We start from the raw sequence: 14,098 nt of genomic DNA, 5'->3' as shown, positions 1-14,098 counted from the left end.
GCACTATGGGCCATACTGTATTTACGTGCTAGCCCAGTCCAGCCCAATACTCATTTAGTCCATTGGGCTAGGGCCAAAAAAGGCCCGATTTCGATGTCGGGACCTCGTAACATCGTAAAAGATTCACATGCATACTTCAACATTACATACCAAGTATATATATTATACATGCAACATCAAACAAGTGCATCACAATAGTACAGACTATGTCCAAACACCATAATTAAACCCAAATAACACAGACCTAGTTCATAGCAGATATTAACCAAAAAACATCACTTGAAATTTCTCAAAGATCAACTTTGCCTCAATGCTTGGTAATATTAAGTACAGTCGGGGGATTGTCCATTCGCATTTTTAGCTTGTCCCCCTTTTGAATTCCCAATCTTCTCAGGAATGCATACCACTGTGTCCCAATGACATGGTATTTTGGAATGGGAGAGACAGCCTTTTTCACAAAGCAAGTTGCTCTACTCTTGGTATGTTCATCAATAACATCTATCTTCTGACCATCAATAAATGGTGCTGTTATCGCCACAGAGGTTGGAAAGTGCTACAAAAATAGACATAACACTTGACATTAACGCAATGGATTGACAAACTACTGATGCGGTGATACTAAATGCAGCTTATGCATATTATTGTTGACTTACCAGCACAGTCGTGCATGCAACAAAAGACTCCGACACAATTTTTGTCCATTCATACTGATATTCCTGGTGGTGGTGTTGTTCAGTAGGGTTCGAGACAGTTGTACTCGTGGACTGGGCTCCATAAAAATTAATGAATTCTTGCAATTTTGCATCTGCCTCTTTGGTCGAGTCACTGGTCGAGTCACTGTCTTCCTCTTCCTCATCAGATAAAATGATAACTGGGGTAGGATCAGGTTGGTTGCAATACTTAAGTTCATACATTAAAAACTCATTCTTTTCACCTGTATAATACATGTTGACCTGAATTGGTTCCTTATAACCATTCATCACTGCCAACGTTTTTCCACAAGTCATATAATAATTACCTTTCCCGTTACGTTTTTTAAATTGAATCAATGTCTTCAATTGCTTTTCGTTTGTTATGAAGCCATGTCTGTTGAAATTGATGGCACTTGACCAATGCGCTAAAAAGTATGGACATATCCTTATCCTTTCCTACAAACATAATGAGATATAAAATTCAATTAAATTGATTGGAACACATTAACCCGACATGTAACAAATGCACTATACCAATGAAACTAAACATTACAAGATACAGCTTATATAATCATTGCATTATATTCAAAGTAAGATCTGAGATGTTAGCTATATGGAACATACCTTGTCCGGGTGAATTGTTGTCGTAAACAACCGAGAAGCTTCCCTACACATTCCATATAAATAATGTTATGTATCTTTATATTCATTAGAAGTGTATGTCTTTACTAAACCCAATTAATCGTCTATAAATTACATTCTCTAGTCGGTTAGTTATGAGTAGTTTATAATTCTAAAAGGCTCTGCTACTTTATACATTAACAATATTATTTTGGAAAATATTTGTAAAATGCACATTAACAATTTTTTCTACAATTTCTATGAAGTTTTATAAAAATATATTAACATGTAGATGTAGTATAAAATAATTTATAATAGATAAACTAATTATATATTGTGGGCGCCTATATTGTGACCTGGTCTTTTTAATGGTTATCGTTGTGTGTACTGTGTACCATAACTTAAACAACACAGTACACAATCACTTATTACATTGCACTTGCTCAACATGGCCGACACGACACGAAAAAACATGAAATTATCGCACTTTGTGGTCCCAAATAGCTATGTTAAGAATAAAACAGAAACATAGTTTATTCTCTGGGTTGGTGAAACAAACAAGCATACCCTTTTGAAACCCTTTTGAAACATATTAAACTTCAAATAGACATGGAATAATATAGTATAAAAAGACGCTGACACTACTAAATTTGGCGCTACTATATAATGAACTTACAACTTCGACCTTGAATCCATTGAATGTTGCCTGCCTCCTCTGTATCTCTCTCTCAAGCAGCGCCGCAAATCTGGTGGTGAAAGTGACGTTGTTGCCCTAATTTTACGCTTGTGGGTTATCTATTACAGACCGGGTTAAAAATTTTGAGTTGGATTGTTCGGCCCAATACTAACATAAAATACCCAATTCAGACAAATATAACGATTTGGGTCAGTTTTGTTTTGGCTCGTTCTGTTGTAAATTACCCTGGCCCGAGACTGGTTTTTGTTTGTTCAATGGGCCATAATCTTGTTAAATGTTATCATCGCACCCCCCCCCCCTATTATTTCTTTTAACCCCTTTCCACATATAAATAAGTAAAAACAAAAGGAGGGGTGGCATACCCAAAACCCAAAAAAGGAAAACGAAGAGCGGAAATTAAAAGATAAAAAAACTGGTGTTTTGAATCACCCACCTTTAACCAATACTAGCTTCAGCTTGAACTTGTCTTAAATGTTTTTGGCCGAATGTGGTAATGTGTCGACTAATTAACGACAATTGTTATGCTCATAATTACTTTTGGCTTCAAACACAGGTACATTTGGTTGTACAGTTACAAAACAATTGTGTTTTACAGTATTTAAATAAATAATAATATTGTCCCCAATTGATTACAAAAGTTCTTCGACCAATTCAACAAGGATCTAAAAATACATCGACATCCACTTTGAAAATAAAATTATTACTTCATAGTTTCGTACGAAGAATCGAAAGATGGAGTCACACATTAAGTAAAACATTACAAACACAACATGTTTAATTGATCGTCTCCACAGCACAAAAACACAACACCTACTCATCAACTACAATTTTTTCTGACCAATACACATCAACTAAACAGTTATCTACTTACTTTACGATTACTTACAAATAACAAAACATTCAATTAACACAAACAACGCAATGCACATCACACACACAGGAACAATACACATTCCCTTCATCGATTTCATCTTCATTTTCAGCTGATCTGCGCTTTTCTGTGATTCAGTAACCTTTTTCTTTTCATCTCTAATTTTCTCCAGCAAGGATAATATGACCTCTTTGGCCCTTGGGTTCATTTCTTCATCAAACCAAACAAAATAACTGCACTCTTTTCTTCCACGCAGCTAAAATTTAATAAAATTAATTAAAATACCATATCGTTTTGTTCAAAAAGAACTATAATATTTAAACTAAATTTACGAAATAATACCTTATACATGCCGCACCCATTAAAGCGGCGGCCAGGATTTGCTTCCGTCCAAGCTGTCATCATAGGTGAAGGCAGACCACAGAAGCATTCAGTTCGACGGGATTGCGAGCCAGATCGACCAGTTGCAGTCGAGGTTGATGAATTTGTTGACATGATGAATACGATTAATAAAACTTATTTCAGATTTAATAGGTTACAACCTCATAAACAGGGCACCAATTTCGACTGTGACTATACTGTAGCAATTCGATCTTTAAGGGTTCATGGAATCCTATTACTGTTGGTGGTTGGTTTAGGTTATTACTTGTTGTTTGTAATAAGTGTACTGCACAAGCTTTACCGACTTGTTTACACGAGTATTCTAAAACTACACATCACAAAATATCTCAACCATTAATTCATATCATGTGTCTTACATTTTTTAACTACAGTATCAAATTGTACTCCTCATGTCATTTTATATTGAATATGACTAAGTAGTATGAACTCCTGATACGTGACACGATGCGGATATAATACGACACCGATATGGAGATACGGGAAAATTTGCAAAATTCCCGATACGATACGTTCTGGATACGTTATTTAAAAATTAAATTTAAAATTAAATATATAAATGCATAATATATAAATATAACTAAAATCGATAATGATAAAAATTAACATTTGAATTACTCAAAATAAGAAAACAAGTAACAATTATGTATATTAAGTTAAGTATCACCAAAAATGGTATGATTAATAAAAAATAGGCTTAATTAGTAAAATAGTCCCTTAAAGACATTTTTGGTTTCACATTGGTCCCTTAAAGGAAAAAAAAGGTTCGAATAGGTCCCTTAAAGAAAAAAAAGGTCTGGATAGGTCCATTAAAGACATCTTTGTTAATATAAATGTGAAAAGTTACTTTTACAATAATAATAATGTTGTTGGTTTAGTGACTTGAGGCATTAATTTTTATTAGGTTTGAGACGGACAACCATTAGATTAAGCAAATGGAGAGAAAACATGAGGAAAAATTGGTGATATTTCAAATCCGTTTGAGACCCACTTTACACAACAATGCATGAAATCGATTTATTGAAAGAAAAAAAAAACAAAAAAACAATAACACAATGAAAATGATTTGTTTAAAGAAAATGTCAGAAATTTTTTTAAAAAAAAGTAAACCAAGCAGGAGTCGAACCGGTACTGGCCGGGTATGTATGCAAATGCAAGTAACCTATCTGCTGGGCAATATTGTTATCAAAATAGAAATTTCTCCATCATCTAGCTATCTTGACATTCTCCGAAACCAGAAATTTTTCCATCCTCTGACAATGTTGACATCCTCTGGCAATATTGTTATCTGAAGTCTTTGAAATAAAATTCGTAGATATGTATTTTTTTAAAAAAATTTATTTTGTTACCTACTTTTTTTGTAAAAAATTGTTTAGATATGTATAATATGTTTAATTTTGAATTTTTTTTTTAACTAAACTGTCTGAGCAAAAATGTGGCGTTATGTAAAAAAAAATTCAAAGTGTTCAGGTATAGAAAAATGTTACAATTTATTCGAAGTGTTAAGGTAAAGTAAAACCTAAAATTATTTTAAAAAAAATATATCGATACACACGAACTAAATTTGTTATACGATAATTGTTATTGTTGTTGATTAGTAAATAAAAAAAGTTTTATATAACGCACAACTATTAATCCAACTTCGTCGATAAAATTACGACGAAAGAAGTATCAATTATTGTGACCTTGTCATAGTAACTATTTCTAGTTGGATAAGATAAGATTTTATCCAATGTAATTTAATATTTTATTATTTTAATTGATCCTTTTGATGTAAAACAAAAGATAAATAAAGACATACTACATTTAGATCGGTTCATCTCATCAGTGAACAAAATTATCATTCCCCCTGTTTTCTTCCAACAACTCATGGAGACCTACTATTGTGATCTTATCGATGTTACACCTCTTGGGAACTTTGTAACCATGCTTTTCTCAAATCAGGTAAAACGAAACCTATGTTATTATCTTGCAATGTTTTATGTTTCATAGATGTTGAAATTAAGTAATTATTTGATTGTTGATAATTGAATTAGAAATTTGGAGAGGTGGATCCAAAGTTCATTCGTGATTTTGGACATGAACTTCCTGGACAATGGAGGATAATGGATTATCGATTTGAGCATCATGTTGTTACATACAACAAAGATGAAATCCATCCTCTTCTCACAGATGGATGGGAAGAGATGAGAGAGGAGTTCGATCTTCATAAGAATGAAGAAATCCATTTTGCCTATCATGGTGAAGGTCTGTTTGGTATCACTGCTTCAAGAAGATTTGAATGTGAAGAACAAATCCCAAACTATCATAGCCGATATACTCGTGGTAATTGTGCTAGATTTCAAGTGGAACTCACGCGTGAGAACATCAGGAATCCATATTTGGTAAGTTTTATAATTTATTTAATGTTTATGTTTTCTAAATATGTTTATTTTGACAGTTATTGAAGATATATATTGAGGATTTTTTAATTTGCAAAACAGAGCATATGGGATTTGTTTGCAATTTTTGTGCGAAATTGTAATGTGAATGTGATAACTGCTTGCTGTGACAATGGAACAAAGACTGATCTTCAAATTGCAATTCACGACAATCCTTTCCCGGTGACTGCCTTAGGACCTGGTTGGTTTGGTTTTTGTCGCAAAAATGGGTTTCGTGCTGGTGATGGATTATGCTTTAATTTTTCACTTGTTAACTCTGGTAATAATGTTGTGCGCGTTTTTAAAATCTAAATTGGGAAAGATGATTAAGTTGGAGGATTGTTGTTGCTGGAAAAAATGGAGATTGGAAAGAGAAGTTGTTGAAGGCTGTTAATTATGCACTATTTTAGGCTAGTTTTAAGTTAATTTGATTATTCATGTTTGTTCTTTAAGATTTGGAGGATGATTATGTTAGAATGTTTGTTCTTCTTTATGTAATTCATGTTAAGGCTGAATGTTTTAGTTTGATTTTTATGATTTGGGTTGAATTTAGTTTAAGGTCTGTAATGAATCAAGTTGTTTGTTGCTTTATTTTAATGTTATTTTAATTAATTTAGAGTTTAAAGTTGGCGTGTGAATTCAAAGTTTAAAGTGGGTGTTTAGAGTTTTAAGCTTATATAATGTTTTGGGCTGTTATGGAAGGCGAGCGGTGGGTTGAGGAAGGAGTTTTTTCCGATGTAAATGGTGGACTTGAAGGAACAAAACGTGTGCTTTTAGTGTTAATTAATAGGTTGATTCATTGTCCTTTTAGATATTCTTTATGATTTATATAGCCGATTTATATAATGTTAATCCAACTTTAGATATTCTTCATGTCCTTTTAGTGAAAAGGGTATGTCAAGGAATTAGGTTTCCTGCAGTCAAGTTTCCTGCAGTTTTCACACAGGTTTAGTTTTAGACCGTTCGATCTGAGATGTACGGCTGAGATTATTTTGAACGATTTTATAATCTATTTATCAGAATCGTCCGATCAGTAATCAATGGCCAAGATTAAAACTGTGTTAAAACTATGTGTTATTTTACTGTAGATAATCTTGATCCGGAAAAAGACAATTTTGTTTTGTATATATGATTGAAATAATTTTTCGTAAAAATATTTTTTTTTGTTGTTTATTATTTAATGTGTTATCAATTGACCAATGATTTAGAAGTATATATTTGGTAACAAACTAATTGGGCCCAAAATCAGGTTGATATAGGGGTGATCGTATCCGAACCAATCCAAAAGTAAAACCGCAAATCGAACCAAACCGAAAACCGCAAAAACCGCATTTGGTTTGGATGTATTTGGATGACTTTCTTACTGAACCGCAAACCGCAAAACCGCAAACCGCATTAAGTTACTATTATATATTTATATTCCAATATCGTAAAAGAAAATATATTTATATTCCAATATACATGCCCAATTACCAAGTCAGTCGACCAATTTAATCGAACTTCAAGTTGTTTTTATTTTTTGTACTGAAAATTTATTTTGGTGTTGTAATGTTATTTTAAATAAACAAATTTTATCGGTACCGTGGTGTTATTTTGAAAATTCAATTTTTTTATATATTTAAAATTGTAAGTTACTATAATGTTATTTTGGATAAATAATTTTTGTTGGTACTACAATGTTATTTTGGAACTTCAATTTTTTATTTTTTTTTATGCTTAAAATTGTTCGGTACAATCGTTATGTTTTAAACCGCACCAACCGAACCAATCCAAACCGCATTGGTTTGGTTTGGTTTGGATGACTTTTTAAAAATCAACCGAACCAAACCGAACCGCATGCATTTTTATCTCGCGGTTAGGATGACTTTTATGCTCAAAACCGAACCAAACCGCACCGCGATCACCCCTAGGTTGATATGAGATTAAAATTTGTTGATTATTAAAGTGAATACACGTGACATGTGAAATATTCAATTCGTATCAGCTTAAAAGATTTTTTATTGAAAATGTAGTTTTAATTTTTAGTGTTTCGTCCGTATTTGTCGAAAATGATAAGATTTTAATTTTAGTGCACTGACAGCGTAAAATTTTTGTACACGTGCATCTAATCAACACATCATTTAATGAACGTGACACATAATGTGTTTTTAAACACAATACATGATGTGCAAGTATATTATTGGACGCACGTATCAAAAAACTTTACATTGACGATGCATATATATGAATTCAATTAAGTTGTAACCTTAAAAACTTTTCCAACATTGGAATAAACATGTTTGAATTCAATTCGAAATCTATCATATTAATCTTCACCGTATTTGTCAAAGAATTCAGCATAATCTGCATCAATTTCTCCGTAATTTTAATGGTGAAATTGACTACAAGAAAGAAAACAAAATTAATTAAATTTTGTTGTGAAAACATTTTATAATAAATTTAAGTTAAACTCAATTTAAATTACAACTGACAGTATACCTGGTTATCATATAGATCATCCATAAATTTTTTTAAAATTTTTTGAAAATCATTTGATATGTTTTAATTCTTTATTATTTTTAATGAATATAAAAAAAAAATTATCTATTTGTTTATTATTATATAATGTAATTTTCGCAACGGACCTTCGAATTTAATTTATTTGTTCTGCAACTGGTCATATTATTTCATACTCTTTCCGGCACATAAATATAAACCACATAACGCAATAAAACCACATAATGCAATAAGTTACAGCAACACTTAATTAACATTAGATTCACTTGATTATACATAACACCCATTATAAAGGATTGAAAATTAAGAACTTTTGTAACATAACCTAACATCATTATACAAAGCATCACAAAACACGGCATATAGATCCTTTCGAGAAATATCCCAGCAAATCGCACAGCTTAGTAACACATTTTCCTACTCAAACACGATCACGGCGACGAATAAGATCAACGATGATAAAACCCGGATACTTTGGCATTGAAAACTTAAGAACATCGCCAGCTCTAATCTTCATATCCTTCTTGTATTCATACCAACCACGAGTGAAGTACTTCTCGTAGGGGCATCGATTTGAAGTAGCAATTGTGCATGCGTATTCCTCCCAGCTGTCTTCTGGTTCAAGAACGATTCGTGTCTGATTTGAAGAGAATGCAAACTTCGATACATTACGGGGGAAATGCTGAAAGACATGTTAATCAAATGTATTGTTTAGTCGAAAGCGAGCAAATTTTGAATAAAAAAACAGCTTGTAAATTTAGGACCATATAAAACCTACCATGACTTGCATCTTTTTCCTGGAAGCAAGTGCATTAGTGACCTCCATATCCCAAGTGTAAACTTCGTGAAAATTGATATCAACATCGTCGGTCCCTCCAGAAGAACAGTGAGCACAATAGCAGTGACTATCATTCGTATATTCTTGACTTTCGGTATAGCTCACCATAGGAGTCCTACAATATAAATTGCTTATCATAACAGCTGCATCTTAATTCTAGTTGGTTCATAAAGCTTATGAAAAACTCTTAAACATTCAACCTTCAGTGACGATAAACACATTTAGCTTCATCATAATAGATTCAATTAAACAATAATCTAATGACATTTTTCTTTAACCTTGCTAATAAGTTGAACGATATGATTACTTAAACTTAAAAGTATCACAACAAACAGATGATCATTTGAACAAACGCGGAATATACATAGAAGGATGCTGCATACCTCTTTCTTCTTCCCATCTCCTTTTTCGCAATGCCTTTAAGTTTTACTGACAAAAGGATGCTGCATTTGTACTTTGGTTTTATAGGAAACGTATATAAGAGGATAAAGTGGACATCTACAATCAATTCGAAGGTTGAAAATAATTTTTTTTGGCAGTAACCCACATGTTGTTAAAGTCTAGTAGGGTAGCCCAGATAGTAACACTGTTGGCGAAATTATTACAGGAACATGCATTGGTAACTGGCGCGCCTTGGTAACTGGTAAGGGCTATATGCTTTTCAACCAACCAACAATATTGCATTTTTTGGGTACAATTATCTAAATGGCTAATGCTACGGTGGACCACCTTCACAAGTGGTTCACGGTGGACAAGTGACCTACCGAATATGAATTTTGCGAAATTCACAGTTGGATTAAAAGTTTATATCGTATAGATCATCCATCAATTTTTTAAAATTTTTTATTACAAAAAATGTATTTTATATACGTTTGCCGGTTTAAAATATCATCATAGAAAATACATTTAGATTGTATTTGTATGTATAACCAAAATGTATTTCGATAAAATAACAATAACATATGCATTTTTTTACTATTTTCACCATATATATAAAGGAAACAAAGTTGATATTTTTTGTATTTTTGATGAAGAAATATCTAGTTTTGGAAAAAAAATAAACAGCATCATAAGAGTTGAACCCAAGTCCTATACATTACAAGAGTAAAAGGCCAACCACTGCGCCAGGGCACGACGGGAAGCAAAATCAGCCCTGCCCACGGGTATCATAGTGCATGAATAAATAAATTATAATATACTCATCAACAAACACATAACATTATGAAAATATCCCAAGTATGAAAACATCTAGCCCATTGAGGAGTTCAAAATCATAAATAACTTCAAATATAGATTATAGTTACATGCCAAGTTCCAAGAGCATCATAAAAACCATTACATACAATCAGACAAACCTCACTGTGAATTAGTTCAAGCGGTTGCCTCGAACAATGTCAACCACCAAAACATCAGGTGGATCGGACAGCTGAAACTGAACCAAGTCTCCCTCCTGTAGTTGATTAGCTTGCCTAAACTGATACCAACCATCAGTCAGGTACATTCGGAATTTTCCTGGATTGTTCTTCAAAGTGTAAGTCTTTATAGTGCATATGGTTTGGTCCATGTTGTGCCGAGTTCTGAGTACAATGTTGTTCCTGCCTCTGAGCACATGCTTGGCCGTTCGCGACGGAAGGTTCTAGCATAATATAACCGTTAAGAAATTAAATAACGGTCTGAAATATCATTAACTTTCAAATTATAGTAACTTGGGTAACTCACCAGAACTTGCGCCCTTTTGTCACTGGAATTGCATTCAGTCACTATTGTTTCCCAACCATAGTGACGGTCGTTTTCAAACTCGGGAAGAGTATAAGTGTCGTCATTCGGTAAAACATGAAAATCTTCACGATCACTTGTGAGGTCAATAACTTCCGTCGCATTCATATTATGCAACTTAAAATAATTTTCATCGTCAATGAGTTCATAAACAACTACAACATCAGTCGGTTGTCTTAAACCGTATAAAATAGCTGCCATCCGGCCCGAGGTCATGTAACACTGACCATCAGCTATGTGGAATTCCAGCATGGCTGTATTTCCACTGGGATGCCATAGATACCCCCATGGGCGTTTCTCTAAGTTATCACTCCAAATAGATCGAAATGTTGGACACATTTCAATCTTGTCCTATAAATGACAAACATATAAACTCATCATAATTTGCATGTTGTCCCTACGGCTATACTGTTTAATAATTGCATTTTTTTACATTTTGGCACAGTAAATTTGACAATTACCATATACACATACAATCATTCACTTCCATAACGCTTGGTATAATGACACAATTGAAACATGGTTGAAAATAATGACAACTTTCATACCTGGTCTGGATAAACAACAGTCCTAAAGGATTTCCTATTACCCTTCTTAACAGCAGAACGCCTGAAATTGTATCAAAATCATACGAACATTACTTGCAAAACAGGTGAATATAACCAGCAATTTAACATAATCACATTTCTATTTGACCCAGCACTACAACGACAATACCTAATTACAGGACAATAAAGTAAAAACACAAAACGAGTGGGCAGGGTGACAACTACATTGAAAAAGAAAAGAAAGACTACCAAAACTAGTTTAATGGACGTAGCGTTTAAAATAAATACGGTTGTCCTACAAAAATTACCTTGTACTTGTAGGAGCCATCGTTGACAGTGTACAAGATGTGGGGTTCAAATGTTACCAGATTCAGTATTTAAAAGATAATAGCGACGTCACTGTAGCAACAACTCCACCAACTGAGATTCAAAGGGGATAAGGAGATTGTGTGGTAGCTTTATATTCGTTTCACTGTTTCAGGACAATTATTGGATTTTGTTAAATTGGCTATTGGGTTCTAAAAGGCATTCACCCAAATTGGGCCACACCGTGACATTCCAAAAAGGGCTTCCCCTTCAGGAATTGGATTCCATGAATTCAGGAATTGATTATGCTATATTGGTTTCACGTGACCTATCCTTTTTTTTTAAAAAAATAATAATAATAATTTTTGGTTGGCCAATACAATTAAGACACATGTAAAAAATATTTCATGTCATCAATTTTTTTGTCAAAATAGTCAACGTGGGGGGCCAAAATCGCACAATTATGAAACGTGGGGGGCCAAAACTGCAATTTAGCCTATATTTTGTACTCTTATAAAAATATTATGCGCCCTATTTCTCTCAACTGAAATATTTGCTCTTCCTTTCTTCATCCTGAATTTATGGGAAATTGCAATTCAAAAGAGGTTTGGTTGGGACCTGGATTCCCTGCAGTCAGGGAAATCATGCAGTCATGCAGTCATCCCATTTTAATGGTCCAGATTCAAAACTCGTCAAATAAATAAAAGCCATAAATAAAATCAGTGGTTGAGATTTACCTGCAGTCACTATTTGACTGCATGGAATCCAAATCCGCGTGGTTGGGATGCAGATTATGTGCAGTCAAAAATCATGACCGCATGCAGTCAGCAAGATCTGGACTGTCTGATTGAAATCAGACGATTCAGGTTTTTAAGCCAGACTTTTTATTATTTTAAAAAATAAAACTGCATAAGATCTGTGCCGTTCAATTTTGATCGTACGGTTGGAAATTACTAACTGCAGCCTGACTGCATGGTTCCTGAATTCATGGAATCCAAATCTGTTTGGGTGCCTGTTGGTGTTGATTGTTAATTAAAGGTGATCCCATTGCAGAAAAAGTTAAGGAAAGGGACAGGTTAAAGAAACAAAAAGAAACAGGGGATGGGCGTGCACTGTGCAAGCAGCTCTGTTGCTGCTGTTGTTGCGACTTGCGTGTTCTTCTTTTCTGTTTTTGCTTTATTTTTATTTTGACTTTGACAATAATAATAATAATATAATAGAATGATAATTTGCTATTGTTACTGTTCATTATTTATTTTCTTTATTTTTTTCCAGATCTTCATAAGCATTCTTTTGAGTTTTGATGCATTGATTCAGATTTCAATGGTAATTGGAAAATATTTATAAAATATTTTTGTTCCAAATCTATATATTCCCTAAATTGGTGCATTTTATCAATTAAAATACCACACCGATAAATAAAAATCAATGAAAAATATAAATTATTAAAATTTTAATATTTTGTGATTGTAATATTTCATTTTAAGTATTTATTTATATTTTTTATATTTTATTGTCATTTTTTTTAATCATATGTTTACTTATTAAAAAGGAATTGTTGTTCATATTCTTTTTTATTGGATTTAAATCATGCTTATAAATGTTTTTTTACTATTATTTATAAATAAATGTTGCACTCTATTTTTTTACTCATTATTTTTTTATTTGTCTAATTTTCCATGTGATATTTAACAAATACACTGATAAAATAATGGAAACTCCTCGAATGACTATACTATAGGATGAATTGGAAAAAAGTGGAATTGAGAAATTGATATGCTTAAAAAAAATTATTCTTAAACTTCATACTTATCAAGTAGAGAAAAATGTGTCATTGTCTGGAATATAAAAGGAATGAAGTAATTGACTTCATATATTATTTTTTTCATTCGTTTGTTTCTCCAATTAGGTGGTATTGAACGGTCGGATTGATTAAATTTGCAAGCTACGATCAAAATCGATAGTTTCTGTCAAAGTTCATGGCCCTTTCATGAAAACTAGATTTTTGATATGACTGTTATTACAATCTGTCTATCCATTCGGAGTCCGATCATCAAGATTATTTTTTTCATTTGTTTGTCTGTCCAACTAGGGGATATTGAATGGTCGGATTGATAAAATTCAAAATCTACGATAAAAATTGGTAGTTTCAGTCAAAGTTCACGACTCTTTCATCAAATTGAATGTTCATCGTGTTCATCATGTACACTGGCGGCGGACCACCGATCAGAAAACCAAAAACCACCCAAAAAATCCCTAAATTAAAACCAAAATCCAAAATTTTGTCCTAAACATTTATTTATCATTTTCAAACACAAATTAAACCCAAAAAATAACAAATCAAAACAAACAAAAAATCAAACCCAAAAACTTTAAATCTCTCTGTTACCTTTCTTTTTTATACAAATGATCAGTGTATTTATAATGCACTTTC

The 14,098-nt window shown here is 32.7% G+C and overlaps 3 protein-coding genes across 3 annotated transcripts; 1 reads left to right on the top strand and 2 right to left on the bottom strand.

Moving 5' to 3' along the window:
- The first annotated feature begins 5,100 nt into the window (after positions 1-5,100).
- On the top strand, positions 5,101-6,064 carry LOC123899537. Its single transcript, XM_045950700.1, has 3 exons — positions 5,101-5,224; positions 5,317-5,664; positions 5,764-6,064. Exons 1-3 carry the CDS (start codon positions 5,150-5,152, stop codon positions 6,010-6,012), a joined length of 672 nt encoding a protein of 223 aa, XP_045806656.1. The 5' UTR covers positions 5,101-5,149; the 3' UTR covers positions 6,013-6,064.
- A 2,553-nt stretch (positions 6,065-8,617) lies between these two features.
- On the bottom strand, positions 8,618-9,142 carry LOC123895901. Its single transcript, XM_045946370.1, has 2 exons — positions 8,975-9,142; positions 8,618-8,878 (listed from the first exon to the last, which is right to left on the bottom strand). Exons 1-2 carry the CDS (start codon positions 9,140-9,142, stop codon positions 8,618-8,620), a joined length of 429 nt encoding a protein of 142 aa, XP_045802326.1.
- Positions 9,143-10,291: 1,149 nt separating this feature from the next.
- LOC123895900 lies at positions 10,292-11,686 on the bottom strand. Its single transcript, XM_045946369.1, has 4 exons — positions 11,667-11,686; positions 11,359-11,419; positions 10,754-11,161; positions 10,292-10,670 (listed from the first exon to the last, which is right to left on the bottom strand). The coding sequence occupies exons 1-4, from the start codon at positions 11,684-11,686 to the stop codon at positions 10,401-10,403; spliced, it is 759 nt and encodes a 252-aa protein (XP_045802325.1). The 3' UTR covers positions 10,292-10,400.
- Positions 11,687-14,098: the final 2,412 nt, after the last annotated feature.

This window comes from Trifolium pratense, linkage group LG7 (genome assembly GCF_020283565.1).
Source record: "Trifolium pratense cultivar HEN17-A07 linkage group LG7, ARS_RC_1.1, whole genome shotgun sequence".
Lineage (NCBI taxonomy): Eukaryota > Viridiplantae > Streptophyta > Magnoliopsida > Fabales > Fabaceae > Trifolium > Trifolium pratense.
Note: the sequence above shows the minus strand (reverse complement) of the source record. Positions and strands in the feature narration are given on the sequence as shown.